We start from the raw sequence: 18,368 nt of genomic DNA on the forward strand, positions 1-18,368 counted from the left end.
GCTCCTTGCCTTCTTTCTATCCTCGCCCTTGCTTCCCCACACAAACGCTCACACCAGTTGAGCTACAGAGCTAGCACAATGTAGCTGGATGGGACAATGCAGCCGTGAAAGTTTATGAACATTCTCAGTCTTGTTTATGTGCCTATCAGTAATTCAATGCCTCTGTTATTTGCCTTACTCTTTCCATTAGTTGTATTCCATCAGGACTTTCCATTTCCATGTGAATTACAGTATTGCTGTATGTAACGAAAAACTGAGAAAGAAATTACTTCTGAGTCTGGAGATACAGTTCCACAAGCATTCAGACAGAACAGAAGAATGTTCAATAACTATTAGAAGCTACATGTGTATTCTCCATAGGCACTGTTCCTGAAGTGTTCAGAAATAACAGAATTTAACAATGCAAAAGATTTTCAATCTTGGACACTACCTGTATTCTCAGATATGATCAGTTGCCTCCACGTGGTAAGCTCAAAACAACTGTAGATTCAAAAATGTGCAGAATCCTTAAAATACCAAACAGTCTCAAGGTCAGCATGAGCCTGAAGCAACCAATTCAGTGTGACACTTCACGTAATATATCCATCAAATCTCTAATCTTGCCAATTGAATAAATCAGTGCTACCAAACTTCACAAATTTTCTCCAGTTCGAACACTTATCTTAAAAATTAAATATTTACTATGGATCTAATAATTAGTAATAAATGCTTACTTGTTTTATTGCCTCAGTCTCTATTTCAAGGATACCACATTTTATTGCTGCAACATTGATTTGATTTTCTTTGTCCATCTCAGAAACCAATGACCTGGAAAATTAAAAAAAACATCTTAACACAAAATTGGACACCTAAACACCTGACATTCCTAATCAGAATACAGCATCTACGACATTTATCTGACAGTAAACTGAGTTCCAATAAACATGGTCTGTACTTTCATTCTGAAAGCAAAATATGAAACATTAATAAGAAAATCAGTCAATAAACCATAAACACATTGTTTTATTTGTTAGTTAACTTCAACTCACTGCAAGTGATGTACCTTTCCATTCCACCACTATGTTAATTTGATCATCAAGACAATTATATTTTGTGAAACATTTATGTATTTATTCATTTACTTATTTTTCACCCCTAAGCCAATGTTGAGTGGTTACAATAGAAATTTTGGGTATCAGCTACAAAAACAAAAAAAAAAACTAAACTTATCAAACAAGCTATAAAAATTTAACATTTGCAACAAATCAAAACCACTGCACGGTTTCTTGTTCATACACATAAAGCAGTGCCATAAGCAAAAGCTACTTTTACACATCAGAATAAACCTTGGGGCACAAATGGAAAAGAAGCCTGTAACTTTGGATTTATCAAACACTATCTGCACTGTAAACCACATACTAATTTGACATTCATAAATACACAGCAAACACTGATACTCATGTTATCATTCATTTTCCTTGTAATTGGATAGATAAAAAATCTATTCACCAAGCAGCAGCAGGAAAACACACATTTAAATTTATTAAAGCTTACAAGCTTTTAGAGCCAGTGGCTCCATCTGCTGGCAAAAGGGTTGAAGGGGAAGAAAGAAGGGCAAAGGAAAAGGGTTGTTAAGAATGAGATTTTCACTCTGCAGCAGAGTGTGTGCTGATCTGAAACTTCCTGACAAATTAAAACTGTGTGCCGGACCGAGACTCGAACTCAGGACCTTTGCCTTTCGCAGGCAAGTGCTCTAACCACCTGAGCTACCCATGCATGACTCACGACCCGTCTTCACAGCTTCTATTCTGCCAGGTCCCGAGTTCGAGTCTCGGTCTGGCACACAGTTTTAATCTGTCATGAAGTTTCAAGGGTTGTTAAGGTTTAGGAAAAGGGGTACAGTTCAATAAAGTCACCCAGAACCCCAGGTCAGGGAAGACTTTGTGGACGGCATGATTCATTAATTTTCCTTTTTGCACATTACAAATATATACAAACAGTAGGCAGCAAATAAGAAATACTCAAAATTTGCAGAGTTCTCATATCTTAAATGCATAGGCCTTTAAACAAATGGAAAACCTTGTGAATGTTGTAAATAATCACCACTAATTTGAAGAGATGTCTATGATACATGAGAAAAGGGAAGAAAGGGAGGGAGGGGGTTGGCACAACCTAATGACAGATTATTATTTTGTATGTGTGGTATCTGTTCTTTCAGACATGTCTGAAAAAACAGACACCATGTTGATCCTGCACCCACTATGAATCAAGACACTAAGGAATTGAAGACATCATCTGCCAGTGGTCATTGATTTAAATCCACAGTCGAAGTTGAAAATTTGTACCTGGACTGGATTTGAACCTGGGTGTCCTGCTTACTAGGCAGATGCACTGACCACTATGCCATCTGCACACAATGGTCATTGCAACTGCACGGACTACTCTTGCACACCTCCCTTGAGACCTAAATTCTCAACACACTACTGATGTAGCGCCCTCTGCCAATTATTCTCATTACTCACAGCATCTCGCTGATTAACTTAGGAGTTCAAGCTTGGTGTGCATCTCTACTGGACAGATCACTGGCTCTCCTAACCTTAATTATATACGTGGTGTCTGTTCTTTGAGACATGATATCAGGAGACACGTGTTCAAATTCTGGTCCGGCACAAATTTTCAACTTTTACCACTGAGTCAAATCAACAGCTGCTGGCAACTATTACCTTTAATTCCTTTGTAATCTTGAGAGTATTATTTACTTTCCTTGTACTATAAGCATGTGTGCCTGTGCTGAACAAAACTATGCAATATAGTCTATAACTACAAACATTTTTCAAAGACACATAGTAAGAACACAATTAATGTATTCAGCTGATTTAGTTGCCTTAGGTTTACCTCTGCAGGATTATGTGAGGGAGTAAGTTATATGTGGATAGATTACACACTTTCAGTATTTAAAGATTTAAGAGTGTTTATAGTTTCCTGCTTCTTTTGGCACTAATTCTGCAAGCTCAAGACAAATGTAGTTTGATTCTGCTGATCTGTTCGCATGAGTATTGTCCTGCTTGTATTTACAAACAAATTATTCTTACTCAAATATCTGAGAACCCTTATGCACCTTGATGCGCTTTTATTTCCAGTTCATGTGTTGAGTCTGGACTTATTATGAGTAAAATGATATTTGCATACAATATTACAAAAAGTATGTTGACTTTAAGTTGGCCCATCAACTCCCTAGACCTGAATAACAGACGTCAGAGGGCCTTGGTTTCTGTTTTTGATTATAGTCAAATTTATCTAACAGTACTGAGTGATGTAACTATTGTTGTCTATTGTATTTCTTTTTGTACTTTACTCTATTTCTTCTTGTTTTTCTTCCCTGTGATAAATGTATGTAGTTGTTACATGTAGGATCTTTATTACACACTGTACACAACTATACATAGTGGTTTCCAATGGCAGAGCTTTTCAGCTGGCTTCCTTAATAAATTTAGTAACATTCCACCACTGTACTTGCTGGATCGTTTTCTGAACCTACCTACAAATGAATTTATTGTGGTAATTGGGGTTCAAATTATTTTAGTAAAAAACTGTTGCAGCCATGACTATTCCCTAACAAGGTATCCTCACAGAAATTTCGTATATGAGCAAGTGGGCATTTAACTTTAATCAATTTGTGCTCATTCCAATAACATGTCCTCCATAAATTTTAATACCTCTGACAAGGGCCAACAGACAAAGCAGCCAGCATTTAGCTACTCAGGTAAGACAGCTAATGATAAAACAATTGGCAATTTCACAGAAAATTATCATATTTTTAATATAGATGTCTACCTTGGGTCGAATAATATTCAGAAACACTTTTTACATTTTAAAACTAATGAATAAAAGTTTACGAAATTAATTTACCATTACATCTGTAATAATTACCCCACATCCACAATTTTACATTTCATGAAAGTAAAAACTTTGTGCTCTTAATTAGCAGTGACAGATGAAACTCCAGTGAAAAAATAATCTATAACATAACACCACAGTCAGAAATCTTACTGTAAAACATCTATGAAAAAAATAATTACAGTGTTTATGTTGAAAAATGTTACACTGAAATGTTGCTTACACTATGGGTTGTTCACTTGTTTAGGAGTGAATGCTGTACCAAGACTGCAAAGCTTTTTAGGCTATTGTAAAAAAAAGTTATTATCTGTTTGTTTCTATTCATAGTTCACAATTTTCTTGAGCAACAGCTTATATAAATTATTTTGCTCTTTAACTTACACTGGAAAATTGTCATAACGTATTATTTCAATTTAATATACTGAGGTTACATACAACACTTTCAGGAATCATATAATCCCTTTAGGAATCAGCTCTTCTGTTAAGAATCATGTGTGTAATCGCAGAAAAAATCTCCCAGACAAAATACAGTCTCCAGCTAAGGAAAGAGGTCAGTTCAACTAGAAGGATGCTCATTCAAAAATGAATCTTGAACAGTGGGAAGAAGTATCAAAGAACGTAAGTTAGCAAGTAAAAAGCAGCAGAATTTGTAAAAGGTTTCTGTTTCGAACAAAAATGAGTGTCCAAATGCTGTTTCTCCAAGTAGTAAAGCATACAATTCTTCACAAGGTTTAGGCAAGGAACTCTCAAAAAGTTCTAATAAACAAAAACAGTTCTGACAAAAATTAGTGTAACATTTCAGCTTGAAATAAAAAAAAAAAAAAAAAAAAAAAAAAAAAAGCTGGGCATGTGCAATCGCACCAATGCACTGAGTGAAACACAAACAATATGGTAATAAGTCTGTTTGAAAGTGATGATATATCACACCAGGTCCATGGTAAAGACTCAAGGAGAAATGACAAAAGAATGATCTCTACATGGTAGTTGTGGTATCGTCCAGAGAACATGGTGCCACACCAAAGTCAGCAAAGCAAATCGATACCACAGGCATTAGTGAGGGCTTGCTGCAATCCACAACAATGTATGGGAGATGCTCCTGAAGACCATGCCTCCCTCTCAGCAATAGCAGCACCCTCGCACTGAGGTCAGAATTGAGCCAAGCTTGGAAGAGCTCTGCCCAGTTCATGACCTCATCTGAAGAAATCTGAAGTCATGTTTGCGAGTTCACAATAGTTGTAAATTATCAAGCAATCCAGCTGCCAAGAACTTAAGTCACAGTTAATTTTTGGTACTTATTAATTTGATTTTACTGTCTAATCTGTTAATTTCAGCAAGATGTGCACGTTTATGAATTTTTAAGTTTTCTCGATATATTACAGTAGGCTCTATCATTTATAATATGAAAGTATTTCTGGATTGTTACTTGTTCTGACTCTTGTCAAAATTCCTTTACCCATCATGAAGAGACTCTGGCACTTGTAGAAACCCAATGTTTCTTTAGTGAATTCTCATTATTACATTTGCCTTTTTAAGAAAACTACCCCCATAAACCTTGGGCCTTGTATGCCTCAACGATACAGATGGCCGTGCTGTAGGTGCAAACACAACGGAGAGGTATGTAATTACAGGGCAGGCAAGCACATGGTTCCTAAAGAGAGGCAGCAGCCTTTTCAGCAGTTGCAGGGTCTGCATTCTTAATGACTGATCTGGCCTTGTAACATCAACCAACATGGTCTGGCTGTGCTGGAACTGCAAAAGGCTGACAACAAGGGGAAGCTACAACTGTTATTTTTCCTGACTACATACAGCTCTACTACATAACTAAATGAAGATGCCATTCTTTTGTGTAAAATGTTCCTTAGGTACAATAGTTCCCTATTCAGACCTCTTGGCAAGGACTACTCAGGAGGATGTTTTCATCAGAGGAAACAAAACTGGCAATCTACAGGTCAGAGCAGGGAATGTTTAAGCCCTTAATCAGGCAGATAGGTTAGAAAAGTTTAAAAGGGAAATGGATTGGTTGCAGTTAGATATAGTGGAGATTAATGAAGTTCGGTGGCATGATGAAAGGGTCAGTTGAGTATGGGGTTATAAATACAAAATCAAATAGGGGTAATGCAGGAGTAGGTCTAATAAAGAATAGGGCAATACGAATGTGGGTATGAAACTACGAACAGCATAGTGAACGCATTATCATAGTCAAAACAATCATGAAGTCAATGCCCGTCACAATAGTAAACTTGGTTTATGAATTGTGAAAGAAGGTTGTGTACGTAGAAAAGACCTGGAGACACCAGAAAGAAGGTATCAGATAGTTTACATAATGGTATGCTAGAGATTTGAGAACCACATTTTTAACTGAAAGACATTTCCAGGGGCAGATGTGGACTCTGACCATGATTTATTAGTTATGAACTGTAGATTACAAGTGAAGAAATTGCAAAAAGGAAGGAAGTTAAGAACATGAGACCCAGATACGTTGAAAGCCAGACATCGTTGACAGTTTCAGACGGAACATTAGGCAACAATTAGCTACAACAGGGGAAAGGAATAAAGCAGAAGACGAATGGGTAGCTTTGAGAGAAGAAATAGTGAAGGTGGCAAAGGATAAAATAGGTAAAAAGCCAAGGCGTATTAGAAATCTTTGGATATCACATGAAATATTGGATTTAACAAATGAAAGGATAAAATATAAAAAGGCACCAAATGAATCAGGCAAAAGGGAATACAATCATCTAACAAATTAAACTGACAGGAAACGCAAAATGGATAAGCAGGAATGGCTAGAGGACACATGAATAGGCCTAAGGATACAGAAGAATATATAGCTAGGAGAAAGATGGATACTGCCAACAGGAAAATCAAAGAGACATTTGGAGAAAAGCAGCTGTAGGAATATCAAGAGCTCGGGTGGAAAACCAGTACTAAGCAAAGAAGAGAAAATTGTAAGGTGGGTGGTGTATATAGAACGGTATATCTTGCAGATGTGCTTGAAGGAAATATTAGAACAGGACATAGATGATATAGGAGATACAATACTCCAAACAAAATTTGACAAAGTACTGACAGTCTAAGTTGAAACAAGGCCTCCAGAGTAGACGACATTCCCTCAGAACTACTGATATCCCTGGGAGAGCCATAACAAAACTATTCCACCTGGTACGCAATGTGTATGACAGAGGTGAAGCACCCTCAGATTTCAAGAAGAATGTACTAATTTCAATTCCAAAGAAAGCAGGTGCTGACAGGTGCATATATTACTGATTTTTGAAATTTTTGAAAAAATATTCAGCGATCTTACAGGCAGTTAAAAATAAAATTTAAAACAGTCTTGAACCCAATCTTGTTATAACATTTTTTTATTGGAGTGAGTGACCGGTTTCGACTCCATGAAAGAGTCATCTTCAGACTCCAGAGCGGTAGATGGATGCTGCTATATGAGTCCCATCGACCCTCAACGCTCATGTAACTGCCTACATGACCAGTTGCACGAGCGTCGATGGAACTCATCTAGCAGTATCCACCCACCACTCCAGTGTTTGAATACGACTCTTTCATAGAGTCGAGACCGGTCACTCACTGCAATAAAAAAATATTTCAACAAGATTGCGATCAAGACTGTTTTAAATTTTATATATTTCCGAGATTAACAAATCATAATTTCAAGGTTACAATAACTGTGGGAAGGACAGATTGTTACTCTCCATAAAGATGACACTATGAGTTGCAGGCAGGCACAACGGAAAGATTGTCATGCATTAATCTGTCAGTCAAAGACTTCATCACAAATGAGAAACATACACGTATTCACAAAAGCAAGACATTGCGCCTTAATCAGAAAAGAGAAACACACACACATTCACACAAACAAGTATTCCTAAAACACACCATCTCTGGCTGCTCAGGCCAGACTGAAACTGAAACGAGTCAAACGGTAGCAAGTCCATAGGGGAGTAAGGAAGGGGGAGGGACATCAGGGTACAGGTGGAGGAAGAAAAGGAAACAGTACTGCCTGGTGAAGCTTGCACAAACTAGACATGGCAGACAAGGCTACCCAGTGCAGCACTTCCTATTCCAGCCCTGTCATAGGTTATCCTACCCCATCAGAGGATGGTCCATCCGTTAAAGAAGCCGCACCATGTACCAGCTCTCCTGCAATCATTGCTTAGCATTTTATATTGGTATCACTATCTACCCGGATGAATGGCGACCGACAAACTGTAGCCAAGAGCAAAAGAGGACCATACTGCTTCACAACACACAGCTGAACATAACTTGCTTAATTTCAATGGCTCCTTCCCAACCCAGGCCATCTGAATACCCCCCCCCCCACACCAGATTCTCTGAACTCAGCACATGGGAGTTATCCTTACAGAACATTGCACATTCTTTGCTAACAAAATCATCCCAGCCTCAGCCTATAGTAACCTATGTTTCCAAACCCTCCATCCAACAGTTTCTGCCCCTGCTGTCCTATCACACCCTCCCAACTCACGTCTCCACACTCACTGCACATTGCCACTGCACCTACCAATCTTTTCCCCTTCTCTTCTCCTCTCCTTTCCATTCCCTTTTCTCCCCCCTCCCTCCCCCAAAGCCTCCTGACATTGTACCGTGTAGCCTTGTCTGCCACCTCTGGTCCCCTCATGCTTCACCAGGCAGCACTGTTTCTTCTTTCTTCACCTGTACCCTGCAATCACTCCCCCTTCCTGCTCCATTTGGGCGTGTTTCAGTTCCAGTCTGATCTGAGCACCCAGAGATGGTGTCATGTGCAGGTGAGGTGTGCTTGCTTGTGTGAATGTGTGTGTGTTTTTCTCTTCTCTGGTGAAGGCTTTGGACAAAAGCTTAACGTGTAAGAGCCTTTTGACTATCCCTATCTGCAGGTCAGCATGACATCTGTACAGTGAGTACCTTTATGGTGAGTAACAATATCTATCCTTTCCACAGTTGTTGATATTTCAACCTGGACTTTCCCTTGTTTGACAGTTTTTCAAGATAGTAACATGAACCATTTACATAAGGAATGAGAAAACTGGTATAAGTCAATCTCAAGAATACCACATAAAATACCGAGAAATTATTAATTCCTGGCTTCTGACTGTCAGACAGTACAGTAATCGTTCAAAATTATTCATAATAATTTCCGTTATCCAGTGAAGACCTGAACTCTACAATAATCACAACTCGTGTCCTGTTATCGTGTCAAGGAACACACGGCTGTAACTATGAATCACTACTTGGATTTCTCCTCTTCTATCCCTAGCTAAATGAGAGGCAGAACTTAAATTAGACAATTCGTTCTACATTAAATTTGTCTGTTCCAAAGTGGGACTGCAGTTTACTGAGTTTGTTTCAAAATAATGCAACAACCAGCGACAATTCCATACGAACCACTACGGCACAAACAGAAGGTACAGAATAACGTAATTCGCACCAAATAGGCGCCTGCTTTACGGTGCTCTCAAAAATCCATTTGGGGCGGTAACTAACCATTTTTGCCAGAAGTTTACGGTCAATCACCAGCCCCAGGTTCCTCGAAAACTGACTGGGCCTCCAAATACTGCACATGCCTTGTTCCGTTCGTTGTAATGATACAGATGTAATACGTGCATTTTTCACTACTTTATATGTCGCATCATTCAATCACCCGCTACATAATTATTAGACTATCGTAACAACTGCTTCATTCTACCAGCAATGGTAATGTCGCAGATTCAAAACAGTGAAGTACAGAACTGTGACACAGCAGACAACAATGGCTACCTCGCAAGGTAAATTCTGCTAGGTTGTTTCATTGCTGCATCCCAAAATAAATTATTACCGACCCAACACCTATTCAGATTTCGTATCTCATCAGCCACCTCACAGTCAATATACTAAGCATGCATATGGCCACTTACGTCTTCAGTTTTCCCCGCAACAATCACACTCCTTAAGTCCTTACCGACAAACAAAACAATGCAAGTATGAAACCTACTCATACTGGCGCGTTACTATCCAGAGATATAAGGCTAAAGTTAGTATTGAGATTTGAAAAATTGATGTATCGATAAGCGAGATACTAATGGTCGTTCATATTTATTCGGTGTTCCCTCAAAGAAACAGTGCACATTGGGACTATGTTTAAACACGAATCGAACTGTCCAAACAGAGAGTTATGTTCGATCTTTTCATAGGCCTGCGATCTAGTGACAGTGGATGGAACCAAGAAACTTTATTCACCACAAATCAATTCAAAATGATGCGTTTCGTCAATTTGATACAATATAAAGTATATACAATGAACAATAGTACAATGTGTAGCTTTAAATATTAGTTCCACAAACTTTATGCAGTACATAATAATACAATTAAAAGCAACAGTTTTTAAAAGCTAATATAATAATCTGGTAAATCAAAGTATTCTTTAACATTATAGAAAAGGGTGATCTGTTAACCAGTTGTACCAATTGTGTTTAAAACTAATTATATCCATGGTCCGAGCAAAGACTAGTAACTTATTGGATATTCTGAGTGGATTTACTTTGTGTGAATTTCCAATCATTGCTAACCAGTGTCTAGGTATATCTAACTTCGACTTAGCCCTAGTATTGTGTTCATGAACTTCCCTCCTGACAACAACTTCTGTCATTTTTAATGTGAAGAACTGCAATAATATATATGTATCCAACCTCTAAATGATTGCGCAAAGATTTGTTAAAGTGCCAGAACTTAACGTAAGATCAACAATAGAACAACTATATATATATTTCTTAATACTTCACAGATATCTAATACAAAGAATACATAGACCAAATATTAACTTTATATCAAAGAAACTTGCACATATGTAACAGAAGCAAATATGAACTTGTAATATTATTTACAACCCTTTAACACTCTCCCGCAAGTTCATATATCATCACCAAATCAAGAATTTAGTTTAGTCTTTATTTTCTTTAGTTTCTTCCATCCCAATCAAAGTTTTCATACTTGATAGCTTCTTTGCTGATAAGCCCTTAGTAAGAATGTCAGCTGCCTGATCTTGTGTTGAATTATACGCGACATTGATCTTCTTCTCATTGACTAGCTGTCGTACATACTGATAGAGTGTTTCAGTATACCTAGAGCGTTCATAGAATCCTGCGCGTTTGATATATTTAATAGCACTTTGATTGCCAATGCGTAAAGTAGGAATTGAACTCTTTTCAACAATGTCAATTTCTTGCCTCATTGGCAGCAACAAATTCAGCTCCCATTGATGATTGTGCGACACATTTCTGTAGTTCACTTTTCCACATTACTGGTCCGCCACAAAACTTCATTAAAACTCCACTTGTTGAACGTCTAGTCAATTTTTCACCTGCATAATCAGTGTCGCTATCACCTTCTATAGCAGAAGTGTTCATTTTCCATCATTTATAGTACCCTTCAAATAGCGAATAATTCGTTCAATCAATTTTAGGTGTGCTTCAGTAGGCGAATATTGTGCTCTTGAAGCAATATTTACAGCATAAGCTAGATCTGGACGTGTCCACAATGTTAAATATGCGAGACTGCCTATAATTTCTCGGTAAGTGTCGATATCGGTAGCTGGTGGTGAATTACCAGGTATCCATCCAGGTTCAATTGGTAATGATATTGGCTTTGCATCAGTCATATGATAGCTGGCTAACACTCTTTTCACATATGCAGTCTGATTAATCTTCATACAATCATTAAATCTTTGGACTTGCAAGTCAAGATAACAATCCACTTCACCTACTACCATATCAAAGTCTTCATGTAATGGTTTTGTGTAATTATGAACTGTTTCACCAGGTCCGATGATCAATCCATAATCCACATGAAATAAAGCGATTAAATTTTCATTAAAATACAAACAACGATCATCACTACTCTCCCGCAAATTTGATTTCTTAATGTATAACTTTAACCACTCATACCAACATTTTGCTGCTTGCTTCAATCCATACAAGCTTCGAAGCAATCTGCAACACGGCCTGTGCCATCATCGTAACCTTCTGGTTGTTGCATGTAAATTTCTTCCTCCAATTTACCATTCAAGAATGCTGTTATAATCTCAAATTGTTTGATGTTCCAATTTCTTTGAACAGCAACACACAAGAGGGCTCTCACAGTTTCAAACCTAACCACAGGACTGAAAGTTTCAGAAAAATCAAGCCCCGGCGTTTGGCTAAACCCTTTTGCAACTAGCCATGCTTTGTACTGTACAATGTCATTGTTATGTTCCAATTTAATTGTAAACACCCATCAATTTCCAATAGCCTTCCTTTCAGCTGGTAAATCAACTAATTTCCAAGTACCAACCTGTTTATGTTAGTCCACTTCTTCATCCATTGCAGCTTTCCAATTTTCTACATCTGACGATTTCACTGTTTCATGATAGTTCCTTGGAACTTCTCTCAGCATCATCATCTTGGGTCGCTCAGGTTCATCTAGGTAACGTATCGGCCTTCTAATTGTTTGTCTGTCCGTCAAAAGTCGATGACCATCTGCATTTCCTGTCGCTTCTACATGATATTGATGATCCAGACTTGTAACATTTTCTTTTGATATATCGTCATCATTAGAATCAGATAATTCTGTATAATTCATAGTCGATATATCAACTAATTTGGTAACATCACTCTTCAATGATTGCTTCAATATTTCATCCTTGAATTTTACATCTCGGCTAACAATAACTGAATGCCTATCTGGAAGGTATACACGATAGCCACAGTCATCATAACCAACTATGTTACCTTTCAGAGATTTGGCATCAAACTTTCTATGTTTCTGTGCTGGAATCGAGAAAAAACATTTCGTCGCAAATACTTTTAGATTATTAAACTGACTCTTCCTTCTCAAAAATAACTCTATTGGTGTCTTTCCTTTAACCTTCGTTGGCCCAGCTCGGTTCAGAGTATGAGTAGCTGCAAGTACAGCTTCTCCCCATAAAGCTTTTGGAATGTGCATTGCTGACTGAAGCCGTGAACGTACCATTTCGCAGATAATATTGTTTTGACACTCAGCAACTCCATTTTCCTGTGGTGTGTACGGCACAGTCAAAGAATGTCTCAATCCAATTGACTCAGCATATCTTCTCACATCATTATTGTCAAACTCCTTGCCACCATCAGTCCGCAGTTCTCTAATAGTACATTGAGCTTGTGTTTCCACCAACTCAATAAATTTTGGCAACTTCTCATTTACCTCATCCTTTTTCCGCAAAAGATATATCTCTCTGAAGCTTGAGAAATCATCTTTAAAAACAAGAAAATATTGATGGCCAGCTAAACCATTTTCCTCCATTGGACCACAGACATCAGCGAAGATTAATTCACCTGGGCTACTTGACTTGTCAACTGGTGGACCAAAAACTAGCCTATGATGTTTATCTAGCATACAACCTTCACGTAATTCTTTGTCTAACCTTACATTGATATCATGATCAGTCAAAAATGATCGGACATGTTGTTTGTTCTGGTGCCCAAACCTTTCATGCCACAATTGAAGAGTATCAGAAGCTTCCTTTACTACACAGGACTACCCTTGCTTAATCAGTTTCACTGCCAAGCGATAAAGTTCATTCTTGCTTTTAGACAATGCAATAGCAATTGGAATATTGTCTCTATAAAATGACCATACTTTACCATCGTTTTTAATACTTTGATCAATACCTTTCTCTCTGGCCTTTTTAACAGAAAATAAATCACAAGTAGAATCTGGACAATACCATATATCTTCAAAATATATCGTCAGGTCCACTCACTTCCATTAAAAGTTTCAACATTAATACGGCCACTCCCAAATGCTTCGATATGCACATTATTTTTAGCACTGTACATTTTCTGTGGTACATCAAAAGAAGTGTATAAAACATACCAGTCTTGACGATTTTTAAAGTAATGTGTCGCGCCACTATCAATATACCACTCGTCACATTCTGATACATCTACATTCGTAGGTAAATTACATACTTTCAACAAAGTTTCTTCTGGAATTTCTTGTGACAATGTTTTCACAGTTGATAACATTGCAGAACCACCACCATCACTGGGACAGTTCCTCGAGATATGACCTTTGCTTTTGCATTTAAAACACACTAAACAGTCCTCCAAAGTAGTACATTCAGTCAACGATTTAACAATTGCAAATTTCTGGGAAAGCCTACAGCAGTTAGACTGGGATGAGGTGTACCGTGAACCTGATGCCAATTTAAAATATAATTTAATTCATGACATTTTTGTAAATGCATTTGAAAACTGCTTCCCCAAGAAAATAGTTAAATATACTCGTAAGAAACAGTCTAACAAACCATGGCTTACTAAGGGTATAAAAATATCTTGTAACCGGAAAAGGGAAATGTATCTGACAGCAAGAAAGAGTAGTGACCAGAAACTACCAAACATTATAAAAACTACTGTGTTATATTAAGAAAAGTTATTAAAAATCCAGAAGTATGTGTATCATGTCTGAAATCAGCAACTCTGACAATAAAATTAAAACAATTTGGAATATTATTAAACGAGAAACAGGTCAACCAAGAGCAGAGGAAGACAGTATTACCATCAAATTGAATGAAAACTTTACGAACAAAAAGTCAGAAGTTGAAAATATTATTAATAATCATTTTCTAAATGTTGTGGATATAGTAGGATCCAGGTGTTCATTAGAAGATGCTAGGCTGTTAATGGAAGAGGCCATACCTATGCAATTTGATACAATTGAAATCTCACCCACTTCTCCTTCTGAAATTAGGAAAATAATAAACTTACTTAAAAGCAAAAACTCACATGGAATTGATGGCATTTCCAGCAAAATACTAAAAGCTTGTTTGCAATGGATAGGTAAGATTCTCAGCCACCTGTGTAATAGCTCTCTGGAACAGGGCATTTTCCCTGATAGACTGAAATATGCTATTGTTATACCTTTGCATAAAAAGGGGGATAGATCTGCTGTCAACAATTACCGTCCAATCTCCCTTCTAACAGCTTTATCCAAAATTTTTGGGAAAGTAATGTATTCAAGAGTAGCTTCACATATCTGTAAAAATGAAGTACTAGCAAAATGTCAGTTTGGTTTCCAGAAAGGTTTTTCAACAGAAAATGCCATATATGCTTTCACCAATCAAATTTAGAATGATATGAATAACCGAACACCACCCATTGGGATTTTTTGTGATCTCTCAAAGGCTTTTGATTGTGTAAATCATGAAATTCTGCTAGACAAGCTCAAGTATTGTGGCATGAGTGGGACAGTGCACAAATGGTTTAATTCGTACCTAACTGGAAGAGTGCAGAAAGTTGAAATAAGTAGTTCTCATAACATGCAAAGATCAGCACATTCCTCAAACTGGGGAACTATCAAGAATGGGGTTCCACAAGGATCAGTCTTGGGTCCTTTGTTGTTCTTATTATATATTAATGACTTGCCATTCTATATTCATGAAGAGGCAAAGTTAGTTCTCTTTGCTGATGATACAAGTATAGTAATCACACCTGACAAACAAGAATTAACTGATGAAATTGTCAATACTGTCTTTCAGAAAATTACTAAGTGGTTCCTTGTAAACGGACTCTCACTGAATTTCGATAAGACACAGTACATACAGTTCCGTACAGTGAATGGTATGACGCCATTAATAAATAGAGACCTTAATCAGAAGCATATAGCTAAGGTAGAATATTCCAAATTTTTAGGTGTGTCCATTGATGAGAGATTAAATTGGAAGAAACACATTGATGATGTGCTGAAACGTTTGAGTTCAGCTACTTATGCAATAAGGGTCATTGCAAATTTTGGTGATAAACATCTTAGTAAATTAGCTTACTACGCCTATTTTCACTCATTGCTTTCATATGGCACCATATTTTGGGGTAATTCATGACTGAGGAATAAAGTATTTATTTCACAAAAGCGTGTAATCAGAATAATAGCTGGAGTCCACCCAAGATCATCCTGCAGACATTTATTTAAGGATCTAGGGATATTCACAGTAGCTTCTCAGTATATATACTCTCTTATGAAATTTGTTATTAACAACCAAACCCAATTCAAAGGTAATAGCAGTGTGCATAACTACAATACTAGGAGAAAGGATGATCTTCACTATTCAAGATTAAATCTAACTTTGGCACAGAAAGGGGTGAATTATACTGCCACTAAAGTCTTTGGTCACTTACCAAATAGTATCAAAAGTCTGACAGATAACCAACAAGTATTTAAGAAAAAATTAAAAGAATTTCTGAATGACAACTCCTTCTACTCCATAGAGGAATTTTTAGATATAAATTAAGAAAAAAATATTAAAAAAATAAAAATAAAAAATAAAGAAAAACAAAAAACACAAAAAATAAAGTTGTTATATTAAGTTAAGTATGTTGTTAAATTAACCTAATTATGTCATGTATTGGAAAATTCGACTCGTTCCACATCATTACGAAATATCGTATTCATGATCCATGGAACTTGTATTAATCTAATCTAATCTAATCTACTATGCCTATTTTGCAGTCTTTCGAAATGTGTCCAATCTAACAATATTAAAAACATTTCTTCACATCGTGGTTGCTTGAATTTTGCACCTTTTTCACATTACACAATTTCATTTTGCTTCGTTGCTGTGTAGATACACTTCCCTTGGTTCTTGAAAACTTTGCAGCAGCTACATTTGTTTCTTCTCTGTCTTGAATTCGCAGCTCATAATTCAAACACCTTTCCTGTAGTTTATGCCATGTTTTGTCAGCTTATGGTAGTTCATGCCAAATTACGTAAATGTGATCAAATTCTTTTGGCAGTGCCTGAAGCAAACGTGCACACAAATCAGCTTCCTCTATTGGTTTATTTAGCATAGACGTCTTTACTTGTACTTCTAAAATTTTGCTAAATGACCTTGCACACCGCCCGACCGTTCCCAATCGATATTGTGAAACTTATGTCGCAACAGGTCGATATTTTCAGCGAACTGAAGATCATAAATCTGGTGTAATTTATCCCCAACATCTTTTGCAGTTTCACATGTAGCTACTCGAAGTAGCGGTTTTGTTTCCAGTGACAAAACACGACGTTTCTTCTTTTTTGAATTCGCCTTCGTTCAAGCATTTAATTTCGTTACATAATCTTCAACATTTGTTTCCAGTTTCATAAAAGAACCGCATACAACTTCGTAAAGAGCGTCACATTCCAAGACAGCCTTCATGACAATACGCCAGGTAGCCCAATTTTCTTCGCCATTTAGTTCTTCAACCTGTTGTTTTTCTTCAGTCATGATGTTTTGCTCCTATTTTCTGTTTACGCTTACAAACACGTCGAGTAACTTCGTAAACTGTCTGCAAAAAGGATGATCACGTCACAAGCCGTCTGCTTGAATTAGTCGATTCTGACGCTATTAAACACGTCACAATTATATATCAAATCAATGCTAATCGGAACCACGCTCATCTGCTACCATGTAAGGATATATATATATATATATATATATATATATATATATATATATATATATATATCCAACCTCTAAATGATTGCACAAAGATTTATTATAGTGCCAGAACTTAACATAAGATCAACAACAGAACAACTATATATATTTTTTCATATCAGCACACACTCCGCTGCAGAGTGAAAATCTCATTCTGGAGATAAATTTTTTTAAACTTCACAGATCTCTAATACAAAGAATAAATACATCGAACATTAACTTTGCATAAAAGATACTTGCAGACATATATACATACAACAGGAAATATTTTGAGCCTGGTTAAGAGTGGACAGCCTTGTTCCAAACGACCTGTCCTACAAATTAAACGCAAAACTGTCTTTTGTATATTTACAATGTTACTGACATGGGGAGAATGTACTATCAGAACAGCATGTTTTAGCGTTTTTAATGCACTGTGGCTTTAACAATATACAGAACTGTGAGGCACAGAGTCAAATATCTTCTGGGATGGGATGGCAATTAGTAAATAAATAAAAGACTTCAATCATGCTTCTGTCCAATTCTCGAACTTCCGCTTGTCCCGCGATCTAGTGAGATAAGATGGTACTACCTTCAAGACCAATCTTGCTGCTGTAATTCACTCTCACGACAAAAATTAGGGTCACTTTACTACAATACATTTCGTTAGTTCGGCATTTAATTCTTGATTAATTGTCTTCATTATTTTTATCTTGATGTTACTGTCTTGCGTCCAAACTGGTAAAAATATGGTAAAGCTTTTACCTGCTATTCTAATTTCCAAATAGGACCTGAATTGCTCATTTGCAATTTATCATTACCGTCTCTCATAAACAAATAAAATGTTGTACTGGATTCGGTCAAGTAATATTTTCTGAATGACAATATTTTCGTCTTTCTCTTATACCTTTACTTAAAAATCAGCATAAATGTTTATATAGCCTTAGATACCGGTAGTTTACAGGAACTTGTAAACTAGTTCAAACACAAGAGGAGATTGTGCAGTGGTAGAATATAATTAGATTAGATTAATACTAGTTCCATG

The 18,368-nt window shown here is 36.9% G+C and overlaps 2 protein-coding genes across 5 annotated transcripts in view; both read right to left on the minus strand.

Moving 5' to 3' along the window:
* Nucleotides 1-9,893, minus strand: part of LOC126235980 (uncharacterized) — a 159,625-nt gene extending 149,732 nt beyond the window's left edge. For all 4 annotated transcript variants that reach the window (XR_007544855.1, XR_007544854.1, XR_007544856.1 and 1 more), the window contains exons 1-2: nucleotides 9,777-9,893; nucleotides 714-807 (exon numbers count right to left, since the gene is read on the minus strand). Coding sequence is in view for 1 of the 4 variants with exons in the window: in XM_049944959.1 (XP_049800916.1) it covers nucleotides 714-791 (78 nt within the window). In the remaining 3 variants the exon portion in view is untranslated. The remainder of the gene's footprint in view (nucleotides 1-713; nucleotides 808-9,776) is intronic.
* A 1,367-nt stretch (nucleotides 9,894-11,260) lies between these two features.
* On the minus strand, nucleotides 11,261-11,918 carry LOC126234965 (uncharacterized). Its single transcript, XM_049943703.1, has 2 exons — nucleotides 11,802-11,918; nucleotides 11,261-11,755 (listed from the first exon to the last, which is right to left on the minus strand). The coding sequence occupies exons 1-2, from the start codon at nucleotides 11,916-11,918 to the stop codon at nucleotides 11,261-11,263; spliced, it is 612 nt and encodes a 203-aa protein (XP_049799660.1).
* Between the last annotated feature and the right edge of the window lie 6,450 nt (nucleotides 11,919-18,368).

The sequence above is a fragment of the Schistocerca nitens genome, chromosome 2, assembly GCF_023898315.1.
Source record: "Schistocerca nitens isolate TAMUIC-IGC-003100 chromosome 2, iqSchNite1.1, whole genome shotgun sequence".
NCBI classification, from domain to species: domain Eukaryota; kingdom Metazoa; phylum Arthropoda; class Insecta; order Orthoptera; family Acrididae; genus Schistocerca; species Schistocerca nitens.